This window comes from Ipomoea nil, unplaced genomic scaffold, assembly GCF_001879475.1.
Source record: "Ipomoea nil cultivar Tokyo-kokei standard unplaced genomic scaffold, Asagao_1.1 scaffold3322, whole genome shotgun sequence".
NCBI classification, from domain to species: domain Eukaryota; kingdom Viridiplantae; phylum Streptophyta; class Magnoliopsida; order Solanales; family Convolvulaceae; genus Ipomoea; species Ipomoea nil.
Genome location: NW_017619750.1, coordinates 1 through 22,201, shown reverse-complemented (window position 1 = coordinate 22,201; position 22,201 = coordinate 1). Strand labels below are relative to the sequence as shown.

General features: G+C 32.2%; 1 protein-coding gene, 1 long non-coding RNA gene and 5 other non-coding genes across 7 annotated transcripts; 2 read left to right on the top strand and 5 right to left on the bottom strand.

The window, feature by feature from the left end:
- Positions 1 to 787: 787 nt before the first annotated feature.
- TRNAK-UUU lies at positions 788 to 859 on the bottom strand. Its single transcript has one exon. It is a non-coding gene; the product is annotated as a tRNA-Lys (tRNA).
- Positions 860 to 1,672: 813 nt separating this feature from the next.
- Positions 1,673 to 1,744, bottom strand: TRNAK-UUU. Its single transcript has one exon. It is a non-coding gene; the product is annotated as a tRNA-Lys (tRNA).
- Positions 1,745 to 3,443: 1,699 nt separating this feature from the next.
- TRNAK-UUU lies at positions 3,444 to 3,515 on the bottom strand. The gene has a single exon. It is a non-coding gene; the product is annotated as a tRNA-Lys (tRNA).
- A 1,700-nt stretch (positions 3,516 to 5,215) lies between these two features.
- TRNAK-UUU lies at positions 5,216 to 5,287 on the bottom strand. Its single transcript has one exon. It is a non-coding gene; the product is annotated as a tRNA-Lys (tRNA).
- Positions 5,288 to 7,870: 2,583 nt separating this feature from the next.
- On the bottom strand, positions 7,871 to 7,942 carry TRNAK-UUU. Its single transcript has one exon. It is a non-coding gene; the product is annotated as a tRNA-Lys (tRNA).
- A 279-nt stretch (positions 7,943 to 8,221) lies between these two features.
- On the top strand, positions 8,222 to 15,270 carry LOC109170692. The gene is made up of 3 exons (XR_002052483.1): positions 8,222 to 8,294; positions 8,641 to 8,643; positions 15,260 to 15,270. It is a non-coding gene; the product is annotated as an uncharacterized LOC109170692 (long non-coding RNA).
- Positions 15,271 to 19,409: 4,139 nt separating this feature from the next.
- On the top strand, positions 19,410 to 21,889 carry LOC109170687 (the record flags this gene model as incomplete). The annotated part of the gene is made up of 6 exons (XM_019319877.1): positions 19,410 to 19,791; positions 19,912 to 20,146; positions 20,246 to 20,449; positions 20,675 to 20,841; positions 21,292 to 21,543; positions 21,657 to 21,889. Coding segments are annotated over exons 1-6 (1,473 nt in total), but the record flags the coding sequence as incomplete, so codon positions are not given.
- Between the last annotated feature and the right edge of the window lie 312 nt (positions 21,890 to 22,201).

The following is a 22,201-nucleotide window of genomic DNA, read 5'->3' as shown; positions in this document are numbered from 1 at the left end:
AGGAGAGGATATTGGATATAAACCAATATATATCTTGTTTGTAAGAATTTATTTTAGAGATTATGACATATTTTAAGTTGAAACCAAGCTATAACTTCTATTTGGTAAAATAAAGAAAGTTTTAAATAATAGTTTACTTTGAAACGCTACCCAAAGTAGCATTTAAAATGAGATGAAAATTTAATTTTCAACTACTTACTAGAGGGTTTATGCGTATATAAATAAAAATTTTAACCACTTATGGATTCAACAAATATAGAAATATGACAAAATTAGTATGAATCAAATTTTTAACCACTTACGAGACGAAGAAAATACAAATTTGATAATGTTACAATTTCATTCACCGTCTGTGGGGATCAAACCAACAACCACGTGGTTAAAAGCCACGCGCTCTACCACTGAGCTAAGAAGGCCAACTCGATTATATACATGTATAATGTGGGAGAGGATATTGGATATAAACCAATATTTATCTTGTTTGGAAGAATTTATTTTAGGGGTTTTGACATATTTTAAGTTGAAACCATGCTATAACTTCTATTTTGTAAAACAATGAAACTTTTAAATAATAGTTTACTTTGAAACGTTACCCAAAGTAGCATTTAAAATGAGATGAAAATTAAATTTTCAACTACTTACGAGCGGGTTTATGTGTATATAAATGAAAATTTTAGCCACTTATGGATTGAAGAAATATACAAATATGAAAAAATTAATATAAATCAAATTTTTAACCACTCACAAGATCAAGAAAATACAACTTTGTTAAACATACATTTTCAATCACCGTCTGTGGGGATCGAACCCACAACCACGTGGTTAAAAGCCACGCGCTCTACCACAGAGCTAAGAAGGCCTACTCAATAATATGCATATATAGTTTAGGAGAGGATATTGGATATAATCCAATATTATCTTGTTTGGTAGAATTTATTTTAGAGATTATGACATATTTTAAGTTGAATCCAAGCTATAACATCTATTTGGTAAAACAAAGAAAGTTTAAAATACTAGTTATTTTGAAACGCTACCCTAAGTAGCATTTAAAATGAGATGAAAATTGAATTTTCAACTACTTACGAGCGGCTTTATGGGTATATAAATGAAAATTTTAACCACTTATGGATTCAACAAATATAGAAATATGACAAAATTAGTATGAATCAAATTTTTAACCACTTACGAGACGAAGAAAATAAAACTTTGATAATGTTACAATTTCATTCACCGTCTGTCGGGATCAAACCAACAACCATGTGGTTAAAAGCCACGCGCTCTACCACTGAGCTAAGAAGGCCAACTCAATTATATACATGTATAATGTGAGAGAGGATATTGGATATAAACCAATATTTATCTTGTTTGGAAGAATTTATTTTAGGGGTTATGACATATTTTAAGTTGAAACCATGCTATAACTTCTATTTGGTAAAACAATGAAGGTTTTAAATAATAGTTTACTTTGAAACGCTACCCAAAGTAGCATTTAAAATTAGATGAAAATTAAATTTTCAACTACTTACGAGCGGGTTTATGTGTATATAAATGAAAATTTTAGCCACTTATGGATTCAAGAAATATACAAATATGAAAAAATTAATATAAATCAAATTTTTAACCACTTACGAGATCAAGAAAATACAGCTTTGTTAAAACCTACAATTTCAATCACCGTCTGTGGGGATCGAACCCACGACCACGTGGTTAAAAGCCACGCGCTCTACCACTGAGCTAAGAAGGCCTACTCAATAATATGCATGTATAGTTGAGGAGAGGATATTGGATATAAACCAATATATATCTTGTTTGTAAGAATTTATTTTAGAGATTATGACATATTTTAAGTTGAAACCAAGCTATAACTTCTATTTGGTAAAATAAAGAAAGTTTTAAATAATAGTTTACTTTGAAACGCTACCCAAAGTAGCATTTAAAATGAGATGAAAATTTAATTTTCAACTACTTACTAGAGGGTTTATGCGTATATAAATAAAAATTTTAACCACTTATGGATTCAACAAATATAGAAATATGACAAAATTAGTATGAATCAAATTTTTAACCACTTACGAGACGAAGAAAATACAACTTTGATAATGTTACAATTTCATTCACCGTCTGTGGGGATCAAACCAACAACCACGTGGTTAAAAGCCACGCGCTCTACCACTGAGCTAAGAAGGCCAACTCGATTATATACATGTATAATGTGGGAGAGGATATTGGATATAAACCAATATTTATCTTGTTTGGAAGAATTTATTTTAGGGGTTTTGACATATTTTAAGTTGAAACCATGCTATAACTTCTATTTTGTAAAACAATGAAACTTTTAAATAATAGTTTACTTTGAAACGTTACCCAAAGTAGCATTTAAAATGAGATGAAAATTAAATTTTCAACTACTTACGAGCGGGTTTATGTGTATATAAATGAAAATTTTAGCCACTTATGGATTGAAGAAATATACAAATATGAAAAAATTAATATAAATCAAATTTTTAACCACTCACGAGATCAAGAAAATACAACTTTGTTAAACATACATTTTCAATCACCGTCTGTGGGGATCGAACCCACATCCACGTGGTTAAAAGCCACGCGCTCTACCACAGAGCTAAGAAGGCCTACTTAATAATATGCATATATAGTTTAGGAGAGGATATTGGATATAATCCAATATTATCTTGTTTGGTAGAATTTATTTTAGAGATTATGACATATTTTAAGTTCAATCCAAGCTATAACATCTATTTGGTAAAACAAAGAAAGTTTAAAATACTAGTTATTTTGAAACGCTACCCTAAGTAGCATTTAAAATGAGATGAAAATTGAATTTTCAACTACTTACGAGCGGCTTTATGGGTATATAAATGAAAATTTCAACCACTTATGGATTCAACAAATATAGAAATATGACAAAATTAGTATGAATCAAATTTTTAACCACTTACGAGACGAAGAAAATAAAACTTTGATAATGTTACAATTTCATTCACCGTCTGTCGGGATCAAACCAACAACCATGTGGTTAAAAGCCACGCGCTCTACCACTGAGCTAAGAAGGCCAACTCAATTATATACATGTATAATGTGAGAGAGGATATTGGATATAAACCAATATTTATCTTGTTTGGAAGAATTTATTTTAGGGGTTATGACATATTTTAAGTTGAAACCATGCTATAACTTCTATTTGGTAAAACAATGAAGGTTTTAAATAATAGTTTACTTTGAAACGCTACCCAAAGTAGCATTTAAAATTAGATGAAAATTAAATTTTCAACTACTTACGAGCGGGTTTATGTGTATATAAATGAAAATTTTAGCCACTTATGGATTCAAGAAATATACAAATATGAAAAAATTAATATAAATCAAATTTTTAACCACTTACGAGATCAAGAAAATACAGCTTTGTTAAAACCTACAATTTCAATCACCGTCTATGGGGATCGAACCCACGACCACGTGGTTAAAAGCCACGCGCTCTACCACTGAGCTAAGAAGGCCTACTCAATAATATGCATGTATAGTTGAGGAGAGGATATTGGATATAAACCAATATATATCTTGTTTGTAAGAATTTATTTTAGAGATTATGACATATTTTAAGTTGAAACCAAGCTATAACTTCTATTTGGTAAAATAAAGAAAGTTTTAAATAATAGTTTACTTTGAAACGCTACCCAAAGTAGCATTTAAAATGAGATGAAAATTTAATTTTCAACTACTTACTAGAGGGTTTATGGGTATATAAATAAAAATTTTAACCACTTATGGATTCAACAAATATAGAAATATGACAAAATTAGTATGAATCAAATTTTTAACCACTTACGAGACGAAGAAAATACAACTTTGATAATGTTACAATTTCATTCACCGTCTGTGGGGATCAAACCAACAACCACGTGGTTAAAAGCCACGCGCTCTACCACTGAGCTAAGAAGGCCAACTCGATTATATACATGTATAATGTGGGAGAGGATATTGGATATAAACCAATATTTATCTTGTTTGGAAGAATTTATTTTAGGGGTTTTGACATATTTTAAGTTGAAACCATGCTATAACTTCTATTTTGTAAAACAATGAAACTTTTAAATAATAGTTTACTTTGAAACGTTACCCAAAGTAGCATTTAAAATGAGATGAAAATTAAATTTTCAACTACTTACGAGCGGGTTTATGTGTATATAAATGAAAATTTTAGCCACTTATGGATTGAAGAAATATACAAATATGAAAAAATTAATATAAGTCAAATTTTTAACCACTTACGAGATCAAAAAAATACAACTTTGTTAAACATACAATTTCAATCACCGTCTATGGGGATCGAACCCACAACCACGTGGTTAAAAGCCACGCGCTCTACCACAGAGCTAAGAAGGCCTACTCAATAATATGCATATATAGTTTAGGAGAGGATATTGGATATAATCCAATATTATCTTGTTTGGTAGAATTTATTTTAGAGATTATGACATATTTTAAGTTGAAACCAAGCTATAACTTCTATTTGCTAAAACAAAGAAAGTTTTAAATAATAGTTCACTTTGAAACGCTACCCTAAGTAGCATTTAAAATGAGATGAAAATTGAATTTTCAACTACTTACGAGCGGCTTTATGGGTATATAAATAAAAATTTTAACCACTTATGGATTCAACAAATATAGAAATATGACAAAATTAGTATGAATCAATTTTTTAACCACTTACGAGACGAAGAAAATAAAACTTAGATAATGTTACAATTTCATTCACCGTCTGTCGGGATCAAACCAACAACCATGTGGTTAAAAGCCACGCGCTCTACCACTGAGCTAAGAAGGCCAACTCAATTATATACATGTATAATGTGAGAGAGGATATTGGATATAAACCAATATTTATCTTGTTTGGAAGAATTTATTTTAGGGGTTATGACATATTTTAAGTTGAAACCATGCTATAACTTCTATTTGGTAAAACAATGAAGGTTTTAAATAATAGTTTACTTTGAAACGCTACCCAAAGTAGCATTTAAAATTAGATGAAAATTAAATTTTCAACTACTTACGAGCGGGTTTATGTGTATATAAATGAAAATTTTAGCCACTTATGGATTCAAGAAATATACAAATATGAAAAAATTAATATAAATCAAATTTTTAACCACTTACGAGATCAAGAAAATACAGCTTTGTTAAAACCTACAATTTCAATCACCGTCTGTGGGGATCGAACCCACGACCACGTGGTTAAAAGCCACGCGCTCTACCACTGAGCTAAGAAGGCCTACTCAATAATATGCATGTATAGTTGAGGAGAGGATATTGGATATAAACCAATATATATCTTGTTTGTAAGAATTTATTTTAGAGATTATGACATATTTTAAGTTGAAACCAAGCTATAACTTCTATTTGGTAAAATAAAGAAAGTTTTAAATAATAGTTTACTTTGAAACGCTACCCAAAGTAGCATTTAAAATGAGATGAAAATTTAATTTTCAACTACTTACTAGAGGGTTTATGCGTATATAAATAAAAATTTTAACCACTTATGGATTCAACAAATATAGAAATATGACAAAATTAGTATGAATCAAATTTTTAACCACTTACGAGACGAAGAAAATACAACTTTGATAATGTTACAATTTCATTCACCGTCTGTGGGGATCAAACCAACAACCACGTGGTTAAAAGCCACGCGCTCTACCACTGAGCTAAGAAGGCCAACTCGATTATATACATGTATAATGTGGGAGAGGATATTGGATATAAACCAATATTTATCTTGTTTGGAAGAATTTATTTTAGGGGTTTTGACATATTTTAAGTTGAAACCATGCTATAACTTCTATTTTGTAAAACAATGAAACTTTTAAATAATAGTTTACTTTGAAACGTTACCCAAAGTAGCATTTAAAATGAGATGAAAATTAAATTTTCAACTACTTACGAGCGGGTTTATGTGTATATAAATGAAAATTTTAGCCACTTATGGATTGAAGAAATATACAAATATGAAAAAATTAATATAAGTCAAATTTTTAACCACTTACGAGATCAAGAAAATACAACTTTGTTAAACATACAATTTCAATCACCGTCTGTGGGGATCGAACCCACAACCACGTGGTTAAAAGCCACGCGCTCTACCACAGAGCTAAGAAGACCTACTCAATAATATGCATATATAGTTTAGGAGAGGATATGGGATATAATCCAATATTATCTTGTTTGGTAGAATTTATTTTAGAGATTATGACATATTTTAAGTTGAATCCAAGCTATAACATCTATTTGGTAAAACAAAGAAAGTTTAAAATACTAGTTATTTTGAAACGCTACCCTAAGTAGCACTTAAAATGAGATGAAAATTGAATTTTCAACTACTTACGAGAGGGTTTATGGGTATATAAATAAAAATTTTAACCACTTATGGATTCAACAAATATAGAAATATGACAAAATTAGTATGATTCAAATTTTTAACCACTTACGAGACGAAGAAAATACAACTTTGATAATGTTACAATTTCATTCACCGTCTGTGGGGATCAAATCAACAACCATGTGGTTAAAAGCCACGCGCTCTACCACTGAGCTAAGAAGGCAAACTCAATTATATACATATATAATGTGTGAGAGGATATTGGATATAAACCAATATTTATCTTGTTTGGAAGAATTTATTTTAGGGGTTATGACATATTTTAAGTTGAAACCATGCTATAACTTCTATTTGGTAAAACAATGAAAGTTTTAAATAATAGTTTACTTTGAAACGCTACCCAAAGTAGCATTTAAAATGAGATGAAAATTAAATTTTCAACTACTTACGAGCGGGTTTATGTGTATATAAATGAAAATTTTAGCCACTTATGGATTGAAGAAATATACAAATATGAAAAAATTAATATAAATCAAAATTTTAACCACTTACGAGATCAAGAAAATACAGCTTTGTTAAACCTACAATTTCAATCACCGTCTGTGGGGATCGAACCCATGACCACGTGGTTAAAAGCCACGCTCTCTACCACTGAGCTAAGAAGGCCTACTCAATAATATGCATGTATAGTTGAGGAGAGGATATTGGATATAAACCAATATATATCTTGTTTGGAAGAATTTATTTTAGAGATTATGACATATTTTAAGTTGAAACCAAGCTATAACTTCTATTTGTTAAAATAAAGAAAGTTTTAAATAATAGTTTACTTTGAAACGCTACACAAAGTAGCATTTAAAATGAGATGAAAATTGAATTTTCAACTACTTACGAGAGATTTATGGGTATAAAAATAAAAATTTTAACCACTTATGGATTCAACAAATATAGAAATATGACAAAATTAGTATGAATCAAATTTTTAACCACTTACGAGACGAAGAAAATACAACTTTGATAGTGTTACAATTTCATTCAACGTCTGTGGGGATCAAACCAACAACCACGTGGTTAAAAGCCATGCGCTCTACCACTGAGCTAAGAAGGCCAACTCAATTATATACATGTATAATGTGGGAGAGGATATTGGATATAAACCAATATTTATCTTGTTTGGAAGAATTTATTTTAGGGGTTATGACATATTTTAAGTTGAAGCCATGCTATAACTTCTATTTGGTAAAACAATGAAAGTTTTAAATAATAGTTTACTTTGAAACGCTACCCAAAGTAGCATTTAAAATGAGATGAAAATTAAATTTTCAACTACTTACGAGCGGGTTTATGTGTATATAAATGAAAATTTTAGCCACTTATGGATTGAAGAAATATACAAATATCAAAAAATTAATATAAATCAAATTTTTAACCACTTACGAGATCAAGAAAATACAACTTTGTTAAACCTACAATTTCAATCACCGTCTGTGGGGATCGAACCCACGACCACGTGGTTAAAAGCCACGCGCTCTACCACTGAGCTAAGAAGGCCAACTCAATTATATACATGTATAATGTGAGAGAGGATATTGGATATAAACCAATATTTATCTTGTTTGGAAGAATTTATTTTAGGGGTTATGACATATTTTAAGTTGAAACCATGCTATAACTTCTATTTGGTAAAACAATGAAAGTTTTAAATAATAGTTTACTTTGAAACGCTACCCAAAGTAGCATTTAAAATGAGATAAAAATTAAATTTTCAACTACTTACGAGCGGGTTTATGTGTATATAAATGAAAATTTTAGCCACTTATGGATTCAAGAAATCTAACTCTATAATAAAGCAAGAAGTTTTGCCAATCATTGTTTCCCGCCCAATGAAAACGACGCAGTTTTGGTATAGTTATGCATCTCGAATTACTTCCGTTTTTACTCTACGCGTGTAATGGGAATCGCTATTGGGAATATACCTAGCCGTTGTTATTATTACACAGTCCTTGGTTCCCAAGGAGTTCAATTAATGTAGAACTCTTTGGTATTGTAACCAAGATCACTCCTATTAATATCTACAAATAATAATGAACTGTTACGGCATACAAGAAACAATTATATGCATTACATACATACAGAGATACCTAGATTACATAGAATATGAAGAGTTGCAATATTCAAATTTACATTAATTGAGATGTGGTATTTCCCAAACATATAATGCCGGTATCTCCTTTTTTTTGAATCTTCAGTATGTATAAATACCGGTCTTCTTCATGGTCGGACACTTCCGAAAGTAATCACACTTTACAGGCCTTTCTAAAGCAATATTTGGTGTTTCAACATGCCTTCCATGTTCATTGCTGTCAGGAACATCAAGCCGGAACACCAGCAAAGGGCAATACGAGTGAGAGCAGTTCGTGTGTTTGAGGTTCCTGAGAAAAGGGGAGAGGGGCAGGTTAGTAAGAGCATGGAAGTTGTGTTCCATGATGAAGAGGTAATTTTATATATTTTCACATATTATTTTGTCTACGAACTGCTGCCATTTTATCTAATAATCTTAGTGTGTTTTACTATCTATAATCTTCTCATATAGTACTCTTTCAATTAAGCTACTATCATGCCATGTTATCTACTCATCCTAAACTGTTTTGCTGTCTAAAATTTGTTTACTATTGTATTCGCAGGGAGACTATATTCATGCGAGTATCATCAAGAAAGACATTGTAAAGTATAGAGATACAATCAAGGAAGGGAAAGTTTATGAAATAAAGAACTTCATGGCCTCTACAAACTACTACGTGTACAAGATTATAGAGCATGGGTTCCTGCTCAAATTTAACTACAGAACACAAGTCAAGGAAATACATTCTAAGGGGTTTCCTTGCAAAATGTTTAGATTAAAGAGTTTTGAGGCTTTGAAAGATCCTGATGATGTGAATGACAAGGAGCTGATTGGTACTAAAATTAACTTTCCTATCTGCTAATATGTTCTTTATTCTACTTTTAGTAGTTATTGATTATACTTTGTTCATTTTGCAGATGTTATTGGAAGGGTAGTTGAGATTTACAATCCTGTGGACAAGATTGTAGGGGGAAAGGCCACCAAACTAATAGACTTCCAACTTCAAGACAATGCGTAAGTTTTTTAAAATAAATTTGATTACATTAGAATATAATGCATTTTTTTTTAATTTTGTGTTTTTTCTGTTTCTAAACCAGTGATAACACCATCATGTGTACACTGTGGAATGAGCATGTTAGTTCTGTGATGCCTTTTTACAATAGTGATTCTGTTGAACCACTGATTGTTGTCATTCAATGCTGTAGGGCCAAAGTTGTGGGTGGTGAGTTTTTATACTGTTTTCTCTTCTAATCTGTAGATTCAAATACTAAATATTCTATACTGTATATATATCCTAACATATATCTAAAAATACATGCATCTATTTTTTTCATTTATTTTAGGTGAAGTGAGAATAACCAGTTCCTATGATGCTACGAAGCTATGGTTTAATGAGGATTGGGAAGAGTTTAAAGAGTTTAAGTCAAAGTAAGTTCCATCTTTTATATTTCTCCTATTCTTTTTGGTTTCTACTAATTTTTTTGCTATTTTAATTACTGTGTGCTCTACTTTCTACAACTTATTTTAGGCAAATGTTGTCTAAAATGCATATCTAAAAATAAGAAAGATAGTTTAAAGAGTTTATGTGCTCTACTTTTTACTCAAATGCATATCTAAAAATAAGAAAGATAGTTTAAATGTTGTCTACTTTATTGTTGTTTTGTGTTTTAGACACATCTAACTAAGTTTCTAATCTTTTTGAAGCATGAAAGCTCAGGGTACTCCAATGAGGAGTCTCAGTACTGGCACACTGCATTCCAACTCTACAGGACTAAGTGATTTTAATAATGCTTCTGTTATTGTCACTAACTGCCATGACATTAAGAATGTGAAACAGGTAATCCACACACTAAACTGCTAATTCCTTTTGTAGTTTGATGTAACTGAAATTATTAAGTGCTATATATACTTATCAATTTTTTTGAATACTATAGGATGGGGACTACTATGTTGCTGCTGAGATTCTTGGGTTGGATTTTGAGGATGGTTGGTATTACTTATCATGCCTGAAACTTGGATGTAATAAGAAGCTTAAAGAACAGGAAGGGACACTTTTTTGTACTAAGTGTAAGAAGAGTTGTATGATGGGTACAGTTAGGTACAAAGTAGTTGTTATTGCTCTTGACAAGTCTGGAGATGCTCCCATGTTGCTTTGGGATAGGGAAGTTACAGAGCTTGTGGGTATTCCTGCCTCTATTTTGTATGCAAAATACAAGGAGGTAAATTCTTATTACCTAATGTCTACATTTTTTTTCTTAAACTGTTTACACTATCTATTTTTAATTTGGTTATTTATCAACTATCTAAACAGCTTGATGTCGAAGTGCCACCTGAATTAGATGCTATAGTTGGTATGAAGATGCTTTTTAAGATCAACTTCAAACTGGCCCAAAAGATGGGTCCCAATTACCCATTCAATGTTGTTAGGGTTGTAAGGGATGAGCACTTTCTTAAGACCTATGCTGACAGATTTGTGGAGCATGAAGAGCAAGACTTAATGTCAAGGATGATTGAGGAGGAAACTAACACTGATGCAGTTTCTGGAGTAAGAATTTGAAACCCTAAATTATAGGTTTTTTTTTTTTTTGGTTACTAATAGGTTTTTCTGCTATTCTTAATTATAGGAAGATTCTATTGGAGTTGAAGTCAATAGTCCTGCCACTGTCCAGCCCTTGCAAAAGGAAGGAGAAGACAATGCAGAAAATGCTGGTGCCATTAAAAGGTCACTTTTGGATGAGTTTTCATCGTCCAAAAGTAGGAAATTGAATGACTCAGAAATAAAAAAGGAAAAGTTGTAATTCAGATTGATGGTTGAAAGTGGCTGTTGTTAGCCGGGCACTATCCAGACAATTTTTTTTTTGTAATACTATGGTGTGACAATTTCTTTTTTTCAGTTCTATGGATGGTTTTGAACTTTTATCTAATGCTTTTAGTAATTACCTATCTGTTTAGTACAATAAATGGTTGTGTATACTGCTATTATATCCTATTTTGCAGTTTTCCTAATTTTCCTTTCAGGTTATTAGGAGTAAGGATGAAAGGTGTTAAAGTTTAGCAAAGATGCAAGGTGGTCAAGGTTTAAAAGGCAAACAGAATGGAAATAGTTTGGCAAGCAATTTAGAGTTTGAAGTTGTGTTTTTATATGTTCCTATTTTCAATTCTAAGACTCTATATCTAAATATATTGTGCCTGTTTTGCAGCAAAGATGCCAGGTGCTAAGGTTTCAGAAGGCAAACGGGATGGAAATTCTTTGGCAAGTAATTTAGAGTTTTAAATTGTGTTTTTTATATGTTCCTATTTCCAATTCTAAGACTTTATATCTAAATATATTGTGCCTGTTTTGCAGTTTTCCTAATTTTCCTAACAGGTTATTCAGAGTAAGGATGAAAGGTGTCAAAGTTTAGCAAAGATGCTAGGTGGCCAAGGTTTAAGAAGGCAAACAAGATGGAAATAGTTTGCCAAGCAATTTAGACTTTGAAGTTTAGGGTTTAGGGTATATTTTCCTATTTCCAATTCTAAGACTTTATATCTAAATATATTGTGCCTATAAAATAGAGTTTGTTTCAATTACCTATTTGCACAATCTTCTTTAACTCTGTTTGAAATTCTAATATGAAGATATGTAAATATACTGTGCTAAAAAAAAGGTGTTAGTTCCAATTACCTATTTGCACAATCTTCCTTTACTCTGTTTGCATCTCTCGAAATCAATTGATGTTCAAGCTGGAATCCATCAATGTTTTCTAGCACATTTAAAAAGAAATTAGATAACAGCAACTAAAAGAAGAGTTTTTTTATTCATTTACATTACTGTTTTAACAAAAAAACCAACAATCCTTTAAACTGAAAAATGTTTTGATCCTAAACATATCTGACTTTTATAGCAATATAGAATAAAATAATTTAACAAATACCAGAGGTCAAATAGCATACAAATAAAAATAGATTAACATTGTCGATACTCGAGGACCATTTGGAGAACAAAGACAGTTTTCAAGGTTTGTATTATTAATAAAATAAAGTTGTTTCTTCCAATAAATACAAATTAAAGAATCTTATGATACATACAAGAACATTATACCAGTCTTAAGCAAAGAGTAAAAAAAGCGAATTTAAATTACTGTGTTCACTAATAAATGAGAATCTGCTTAACAAAAAAAAAGTTTATCATACACAAAGGTCACTTATATGCTTATATAGAATAAAATAATGCACCAAAGTCAAGATATCAAAGACACTACAATTAAAAATATATGAAGTTGTTCGATAGTCGAGGATCATTTATTGAACAAGGACATCTTACTGAATGTGTGTAATATTAAAAAACCAAAGTTGTTGCTTGCAATAAAACACAGTTAAAGTATATTATGATATATACAAAATAGTTATACCAGTTTTGACCAAAGAGCAAAAAAAAGTTATTAACATTACTGTGCTAACATTACAGAATTGTATACTTATATAGAAAAAAACAATGCAGCAAAGTAAAAACCAGTAATGGAAACGTATTGCGTTACAAATTAAAGTAAACAGACTTACAATATGCAAGTATATGCATACAAACTAATCTAACTACAGTCAAGTAAAGAGGAAGTCTTAACCTATTTGCTTATATCACCATATTGCTTTTAGTGGTCTTTGATTGATTGGTTTTTTTCTGACGGATGCTCTTCAATTTCTTCAAAGCTTGAATTATTTAATTCTAAAAAGAATAACAAAAAAAAATTGTTAGAATCTGTGTTCAGAATATTTACAAAGTAAAGTGAACAAAGTTACAAACTATGCAAGTATATGCATACAAATTAATCTAAAGACAGACAAATAAAAATAAAGTCTTAACCTATTTGCTTATATGACCATAATGCTTTTAGTGGTCTTTGATTGCTTGGTTTTTTTCAGCTTGCTGCATTTCAATGTGTCACAAGCTTGGACTATTCCATTCTAAAAAAAATACCCCAAAAATTTAAAATTGTTAGAATGTGTTCATAATATTTCATAAGTAGAATCAAATAATTAATGTATGTGTTCAATGTTCTTACAACAGACTTACAAACTGTGAAACTATAACAGTGCAAAGTCATCTAAACTAAGCCAAATCAAGATAGAGTCTTAACTTATTTTCTGATCAGGCCATAGTGATTCTTTTCTGCTGGCTGCTCTTCAGTAGCTCTAAAAATAAAAAAAAATAAACAAGGTTAGTATTTCTGTCCAGAATAAATAATAACAACACATACATTGAATAAATTGGCAGCCACATTTTGAAAGAAATTAGATAACAGCATTGCAATTCCAGAGTTGTAAACTAATTAACATTGTTCGGTTAACTAAAAAACTGAAACTATATTTTAATTGCCATAACATAGAAGTGAATACACTGCCATACACTGCCAAGGCAAGGGAATTATTGTCCTGTTAAGTATTAGTTAATCATTCTTAGGAAAAGAAACACATTGCCTAAACATTAAATAGAATTGATGGGCAGCTATCATTACTATTAAGAGAAAACTCTTCAGTTCCAATCCTATTTTCAAAATCAAGGCAAAAGTAAAATAAACTACAATGAACCCATCTAAACAAGGATGCCCCATCTAACTACCAACACAACCTGCCAGTTTCATACCCCAGTAAAATAGACAAATCACATCTACATTTTCAAGTAAAAACAATAGACAGAGCAATGAGGAAAATCACTAAATCAACAATTATAGGCATCAAAAGGAAACCAAGGGGATGAAAATAAAGGTAAGTTCGAAACTTATCTTTTTAATACTTCAAATTAAGCTTCATTATAGCATCCTCTTCCTGTGCGATTCTGTTTATGCTCTCTGTCTCCTCAAAAAATTCCAGTATGTTCATGAAAAACAACATGATAAAGTCGAAAAAAGGTTAGGGTTTGTGTGAATAATAATATAGCTATACCATTTTGAAAATGATTGTTAAACAGTTAAGAGTAATTTCTATTTGGTGTTTTTAGAGCAATTTCTAAAAAGAATACGGTTTAGAACACTAATGGCTATGAATCATACAAATCTGAAATCAATAAATTGGACTATGAATTGTCGATATGCATGCGTAGATCCAGAAATGTAGATCAATTTTAGAACAAAGAACAATGAAAAGTACAAAACCCTAAACAAGTTTTGTGTAGATTTAAAGCATACTAACCTTAGAATTGGAGAATTAGCTTCACTGAAACGCGATTGCCACCATTTACCGTTGTTGAACACTACGATCTTTCACAGAAAGGAAAGATCGGGATTGTGTATTGAAAATCGGATCGATGCTAAGCGAGACCCGACTACAATTTCTCCAGAAATAATGTTCAATAAGAACAGTTGAATCGGAGATTACGACTTAGGACTGATCTAGATTTAGGCTTGACAGAGAAATATAGGAAGATCGTTTGGAATTGCTGAAGAACAGAGCGGTTCAGACATGAGAGAAGGAGAGGTCAAGCGAAGGAGAAGGCTTATCAGCCTCCTTCCTCTTCTCTCAATATTCCGACCGGAAAAACAATAATAATTAATGTATATATATATATAAAACAATAATAATTTATATATATATATATATATATATATATATATATATATATATATATATATTATGTGCGGCAAATTATATATATACAGAAAATATATATATTTAAATAGTTTATACATATAAATTAATAAATAAATATATAGATATGTATATAGTTATTTATTTATATATTTAATTTTGAATTGTTATGTGTAATTAATTAGATATATAATCTTAACAATTGTAATGGTATTTATTGTGGACAATGTTATACTTAAGAGTTTGTCAAATAAAATTAGTGTTACTATATAGCCATTACAATTTCAGGTTATATATATATATATATATATATATATATATATATATATATATATATATATATATATATATATATATATATATATATCACAATTAGATTATCTGTTAGGTGTGTTTAGTGGCACAATCACTAATTTGTAAATAATTGTTAGGTAAATCTTGAACAATTCGAAATTAATTATGTACTGTTAGTTGTGTTATGTGTAATTCATTTTTAGGATTTTTAATTATTTGGATTATTATTTATTTTAATGTTCTATTCTAATTCGCAGAAAATGAATTGGGCAACTCATCATCAAGGAATAATTCTGCTCAAGGAAAACAACAGCCTCCGGCAAGAAATCCTTCCCGCATTCCTCTAGGAGGGTGTTTGTCGCAAAACATCACACCCTTGAGTAACATGACTAACGGTAAATCAACTAAGTTCAATTGATATAGCATCATTGTGAATTTAAAAAACCTTTTTATTGGTCTACTTATTATGTAAACCTTATTTAAAACAATTACAATTTACACTTATAGGCTAGCGTAATGAATAGCATTAAGTGTGATTAATTTTAAAAATGTCAATTGTTGTACTTACTGTTGTTTTTATCGTCTTTTAATTGATTCTTTTTTCCTCACAGCAAATAATTTTTGCAAATCATCATTAATGACTAATGCTGGTCAAGGGAAAGAGCAACATACGCCAAATAATCGAACCCAAAATCCGTTGGGATGTGGTTTGTCCCCAGATATCACACCATTCAGTAACATCAGTAATGGTAAATCCCAATATATGAATTGATATACATTAATTGTTCATTTAAATGTCCTTATACTGTTAATTGTTCGAAGCTGTTTGTCAAATTAAATGTTATAATTGTAATGTAATTTATGTTTAATATCAATTTCTAATTAATTGATTAGGTGTAATTAATTGATTACATTGTACTTAATGATATATACTTTTAGATTTGAATTGTATTTAAGTTAGAATGTGGACCATCGTCTACATAATTCTATTCGATTACGTATTAAAGTTGTGCAATTGTAAAATTATTTATGTTATGTGTACTTAATTGTTTCGAGTTATAATTATTGGAATTAGTTCTTAATTTAATGGTATATTTTCAATCACAGCAAATCATTTCGGTTGCTCCTCTTTTACGAATAATGCTGCTCAAGATCAAGACCAACGGACGACAGCTACTCCTTACACTAATCCCCAGCGAGGATGTTTGTCTGAAAATATCACACCATTGAGTAACATCACTACCGGTAAATGCCCTAAGCTGAATTGCTATAGACTCTTTGTGAATTTAATTATAATGTAACTCATGGTACATATAAGTATGTGTGGAATTGTAACTTCACTAATTTTTGCCTGATATATGATTTATTTGATAATATCAATTTCTAATTTTTTGTTCAAATAGTTATATTTCTTTTGTTATGTGTAATTTAATTATAATGTAACTCATGGTACATATAAGTATGTGTGGAATTGTAATTTCACTAATTTTTTGCTGATATATGATTTATTTGATAATATCAATTTCTAATATCAATTTTTTGCTGAAATACACTTTTTCACTTTTATTCCTATTTATGGTGCACACATTATTGTGGACCATGGTCTATCATGTGATTTTTCCAATAAAATATAATAATACTTATACAGTTAAATTACTATTTCATATTCTAGGGTAGCATAAGTTATAATGTTAAGTGTATTTAATTTATAATATTAAGAATTCTATCCTTTTTATGTTAGTACGTGCTACCAACTTATTTTTTTATAGTCCCATAAAATGTAGTGGTCTCAATTAATTGTCACTTTAAATATTGTTATTCTTTAAATTTGTCTAATATTATGTATGTGTACAGTACGGCAGTGCAATACACAAATAGGTCCAAGCAATTGCCAGAAATTTTTTATTGTAGATAAACAAAATCCGGGTTCGACGATAACACAAGATGAATTGGCAATTCGTAAACCATTAGATAAATATGCAATTGTCGAAGACCATGTAACAACCAGAGACTTGTTACCTGCCTTTGAAGATGAAAGTAACAATACAATGAGCGATGTCCCAAATCAGAACATAGATGGTAAAAAAATAGTCCCCTGTGGTGTTTCAAACAAATATAAGTAAAGTACATATGGTCACTCTTTCAATATTAAAAATAATTTTTAAATGTTTTTTAATTTCAGATGCAAATATATCGGGTAACGCTGTTAGGCAGACCTCGGAAATTGGGACATCCTCTGGTCCACAACATGGTATGTATGTTTGTTTTATACCTGCCTGAAATATAAATCAGTATTTAAATTTGTATATATTTGGTTTCAGGTCAATACTGCGATTTTGGTGATGCAACGAATCAGTGCGTCCATTGTGGGGCTCTGTTTTGGTTTGAAGAAAGGAAGAAGAATTTGTCAACAAAAGCATCGCCACTGTTTATGTTGTGTTGCAACAATGGGAAGATCAAATTGCCGGATAATAAGTTGCCACCAAAAGGTATATTTGATCTCTTTTTCGGCAATGACGAAATATCAAAAGAGTTTTTACACAACATTAGGACCTACAACAACATGTTCTGCTTCACATCAATGGGTGGAAAAATTGACAAGAACGTGAACAAGGGGAGAGCACCTCCAATTTTTCGATTAAGTGGTCAAAACTACCACCTAATGGGCACTTTACTTCCAGAGCAAGGCAAAGAACCTCATTTTGCCCAGTTATACATATACGACACGGCAAATGAAAGGAACAACCGTATAAATGCTGTGAGGTAAAGAAGTTTCCGTAATTACACATTAAATACTATTTTTATCTAAATAAATATCAATTCGAAGTATATGTTGTTGTAGGGGTAGTGGTGACCAAGATGACATTCATGTAGAAATAGTGAATGTCATTCAGAAAGACCTGGATGAAAATAATGTCTTGGTTAAGTCTTTTCGCATGGCTATGTCTGAGTTGGATATTAATCCATGCGCCGAAGTAAAAATAAAGTTGTTGGGAAAACGAACTAGAGATGCGAGGACATATAATCTGCCTCAAGTTTCTGAAGTAGCAGCTTTTAATTGTTGGAGATCTGGATACAAGTATTGGAGAGCGTGATATTATTGTTCAATCGAAGGGTGGCCACCTACAGAGGATTACTGAATTAAATCCTTCATACTTACCACTGCAATACCCTATTTTGTTTCCATATGGCGAAGATGGTTATCGGGAGGACATTGCATTCGCCGACGTAGTAGGCAGGCGCTCTTCTGGTGGTAGACAGAGGATTAGCCCCAGGGAGTTTTTTTGCTACCGCATACAATCTAGACAGTCAGCTCCGAGTACCATATTATTTGCCAAACGGTTGTTCCAACAGTTCGTTGTAGATGGCTACACAATGGTTGAGTCTGGAAGACTAATTTATATAAGGACACACCAAAAAAGCTAAGGTGTGAGAGTTATAGTGGATTGACTGATGCTTTGACGAGGGGTGAAATAAGTCCTGCAGCCCAAGGTCGTAGAATAATACTACCTTCGAGTTTTACGGGTGGTGCTAGATACATGATACAAAAACTACCAAGATGCAATGGCAATATGTAGATGGATTGGATACCCAGATTTATTTATAACTTTTACATGCAATCCGAGGCCTGAGGTGCAACGCTTTTTAAAAGATCAAAGGTTGAAGCCAGAAGACCGGCCGGACATAATTTGCCGCTTATTCAAGATTAAGTTGGATGCTTTGATAGCTGACTGTCGAAAGAATCAACTATTTGGCCCTGTGGCTGGAGGTAATATTTTTTTTTTATTATTTTAAATCAATTTATCTAAATAAATTTTAGGTAATTGCTTAACCTTATTATGTTTATTTGTATGTTTGTTACATCATATATACAATTGAGTTTCAAAAGTGAGGTCTTCCGCATGCTCATATATTACTTTTTCTGGAGAAAAAGTAAAGAAGTTAGGCAAGTTCTCACTCTAGACAACATAATTTCCGCAGAGATTCCGGATGAAAAGAAAGATGCTAAGTATTACCAAGCGGTAGAGGAATTTATGATGCATGGTCCATGTGGAAAAAGCGAGGGACAAATTCTCCATGCATGGTAATGCGCGATGCTCTAAACATTTTCCTAAGAGATTTGTTGATAGTTCTACGTTTGATGACAATGGTTACCCGGTATATAGAAGGAGAGACAATGGCAGTGTAGTTACAAAGAACGGTATCGCCTTGGACAACAGGTATGTGGTACCGCACAATAGATATTTATTGCTCAAGTACAAGGCTCATATAAATGTCGAGTGGTGCAACCAATCAAGGTCAATCAAGTACCTGTTCAAGTATGTTAACAAGGGTCATGATCGAGTAACAGCCGAATTTTACAAAACAGGCAATGATGACGAGAATGGCAAAGCAGTAGATGAGATAAATATGTACTATGACTGTAGTACATATCCCGTGTGAAGCGGTCTGGCATCTGTTTGGTTTTGATATACAACTTCGTGCACCTTCGTAGAGAGGTTAAGCTTTCACCTACCTAATCAACAGAGTGTGATATTTGCAGATGATGATGCGGTTGAGAACATTGTGAATAGACCTACGATAGCACAGAGCATGTTTTTAGAATGGTTTGAAGCTAATAAAACATACCCCGGTGCCAGAGAGCTTACTTATGTTGAGATGCCAACAAGATTCGTTTGGAAGAAAGACCTTAGAAAATGGCAGCCACGAAAGAAAGGGTTCTCCATAGGACGTATATTCTATGTTCCGCCAGCTACTGGTGAAATCTTCTATTTGAGGTGTTTGCTCAACAAGTCCGCGGCCCTAAAAAGTTACGAAGATATTAGGACTGTAAATGGAGTACAATATGACTCATTCTGAGATGCGTGTTATGCAAGAGGTTTAGTTGATGATGACAACGAATATGTTGATGCAATAGATGAAGCCAGTCATTGGGCGTCAGCGGAACAATTGAGGAGATTGTTTGTGACAATACTAATGAGCAGTTGCATGGGGAAAACCGGAAATAGTTTGGCACGCCGTTTGGCAACATCTATCAGACGATGCCCAATTCAATATCCGTACACAACTGCAGAACAGAGGTAATCGTACATTTTTAAAAGAATATTAAGTCAAATTTAACGTATTTGAGCTATAACAACAAATGTTTATATATATGTATGCAGAGTTTGTGTTGACCGATTCGCAGAAAATGAACTTTGCTTTAGTTCAGATTGAAAAGCTATTATCTAATCATGGTAAGAGTTTGAAGGACTATCCTGAGATGCCAACGGCCAATTTGGTGCGTTAAACATTATTGCAAATAGGTTGATTCAAGAAGAATTATCATACGATCGTGGAGAACAAGAGAAAGAGAATCAAGAATTGGTAAGGCAGTTAACAGACGAACAAAGGGCAATATACAATGAAGTGTTAACTGACGTCGATTGCCAGCAAGGTGGGTTATTCTTCGTATCTGGTTATGGAGGGACAGGTAAGACTTTCTTGTGGCGAGCACTTTCTTCCGCATTAAGGTCTAAGAGTCAAATAGTTTTAAATGTTGCTTCTAGCGGCATAGCTTCGCTGTTTTACCTGGTGGTCGTACGGCGCATTCCAGATTTGCTATACCGATATCTGTTAATGAAGATTCCACGTGCAACATAAGGAACGGCAGTGAACTGGCGGAACTTCTTGTGCAAACAAAGCTGATAATATGGGACGAAGCCCCAATGATGCATAAATTCTGCTTTGAAGCTTTGGATCGAACTATGCGGGATTTGATGCGCGCTTCGTAAATCCAAGGAGTTCTGATATGACATTCGGTGGCAAAACAGTTGTTTTGGGTGGCGATTTCAGGCAAATTTTACCAGTCATTCCCAAGGGTACTAGACTGATATAGTTCGTGCGAGCATTAGCTCATCCTATCTATGGCAATCCTGTAAAGTCTTGAGGCTGACTAAGAATCTACGCTTGAAAAGTGTTCAATCAGAATCCGAGTGCAAGGAGATCGAGGAATTTGCTAAATGGATAGCTAATATAGGTGACGGAATGATTGGGTGTCAACTGGATGGGGAGTCAGAGATTACTATTCCAGAAGATTTGTTGTTAAAGTGCGAAGATGACCCTATTGCTACAATTGTTGATAGCACTTTCCCCAATTTCCTGGGACTTGCCGATTTGTCATATCTTAATCATAGTGCATTTTAGCTCCAACATTGGATGTGGTAGATGCCGTTAACCAATACATGAATGACCATAATCCCGCTGAGAGTAAGACATACCTGAGTTGTGATTCTGTGTGTAAGTCAGATGCCAATGTGGACATGTTAGCGGATTTGCACACTCCGGAATTCTTGAATGCATTGAGATGTTCTGGAGTCCCAAATCATGCGTTGACATTGAAAGTTGGATCACCTGTTATGCTGTTGCGAAATATTGATCACACATTAGGATTATGCAACGGTACAAGGTTGATTGTTACAAGGTTGGCTGACCATGTGTTGGAAGGCCAAATCATGTGCGGTACAAATGCAGGAACCAGAGTATTGATTCCTAGGATGTCTTTACACCGTCAGATCCTAGATTGCCTTTCAAATTTCAAGAAAGCAATTTCCCTTGATGCTATCCTATGCCATGACAATCAACAAAAGTCAAGGACAAACGCTTGCTAAAGTTGGGTTGTTGTTGAAAAAACCGGTCTTTAACCATGGACAACTATACGTAGCTGTTTCAAGAGTTAGTAACCCCAGGGGTTTGAAAATTTTGATTTGCGGGGAAAGTGTACCATGTCTTAGTACGACTAAAAATGTTGTGTACAAAGAAGTTTTCAATAATGTATAATAACAATTAACAAT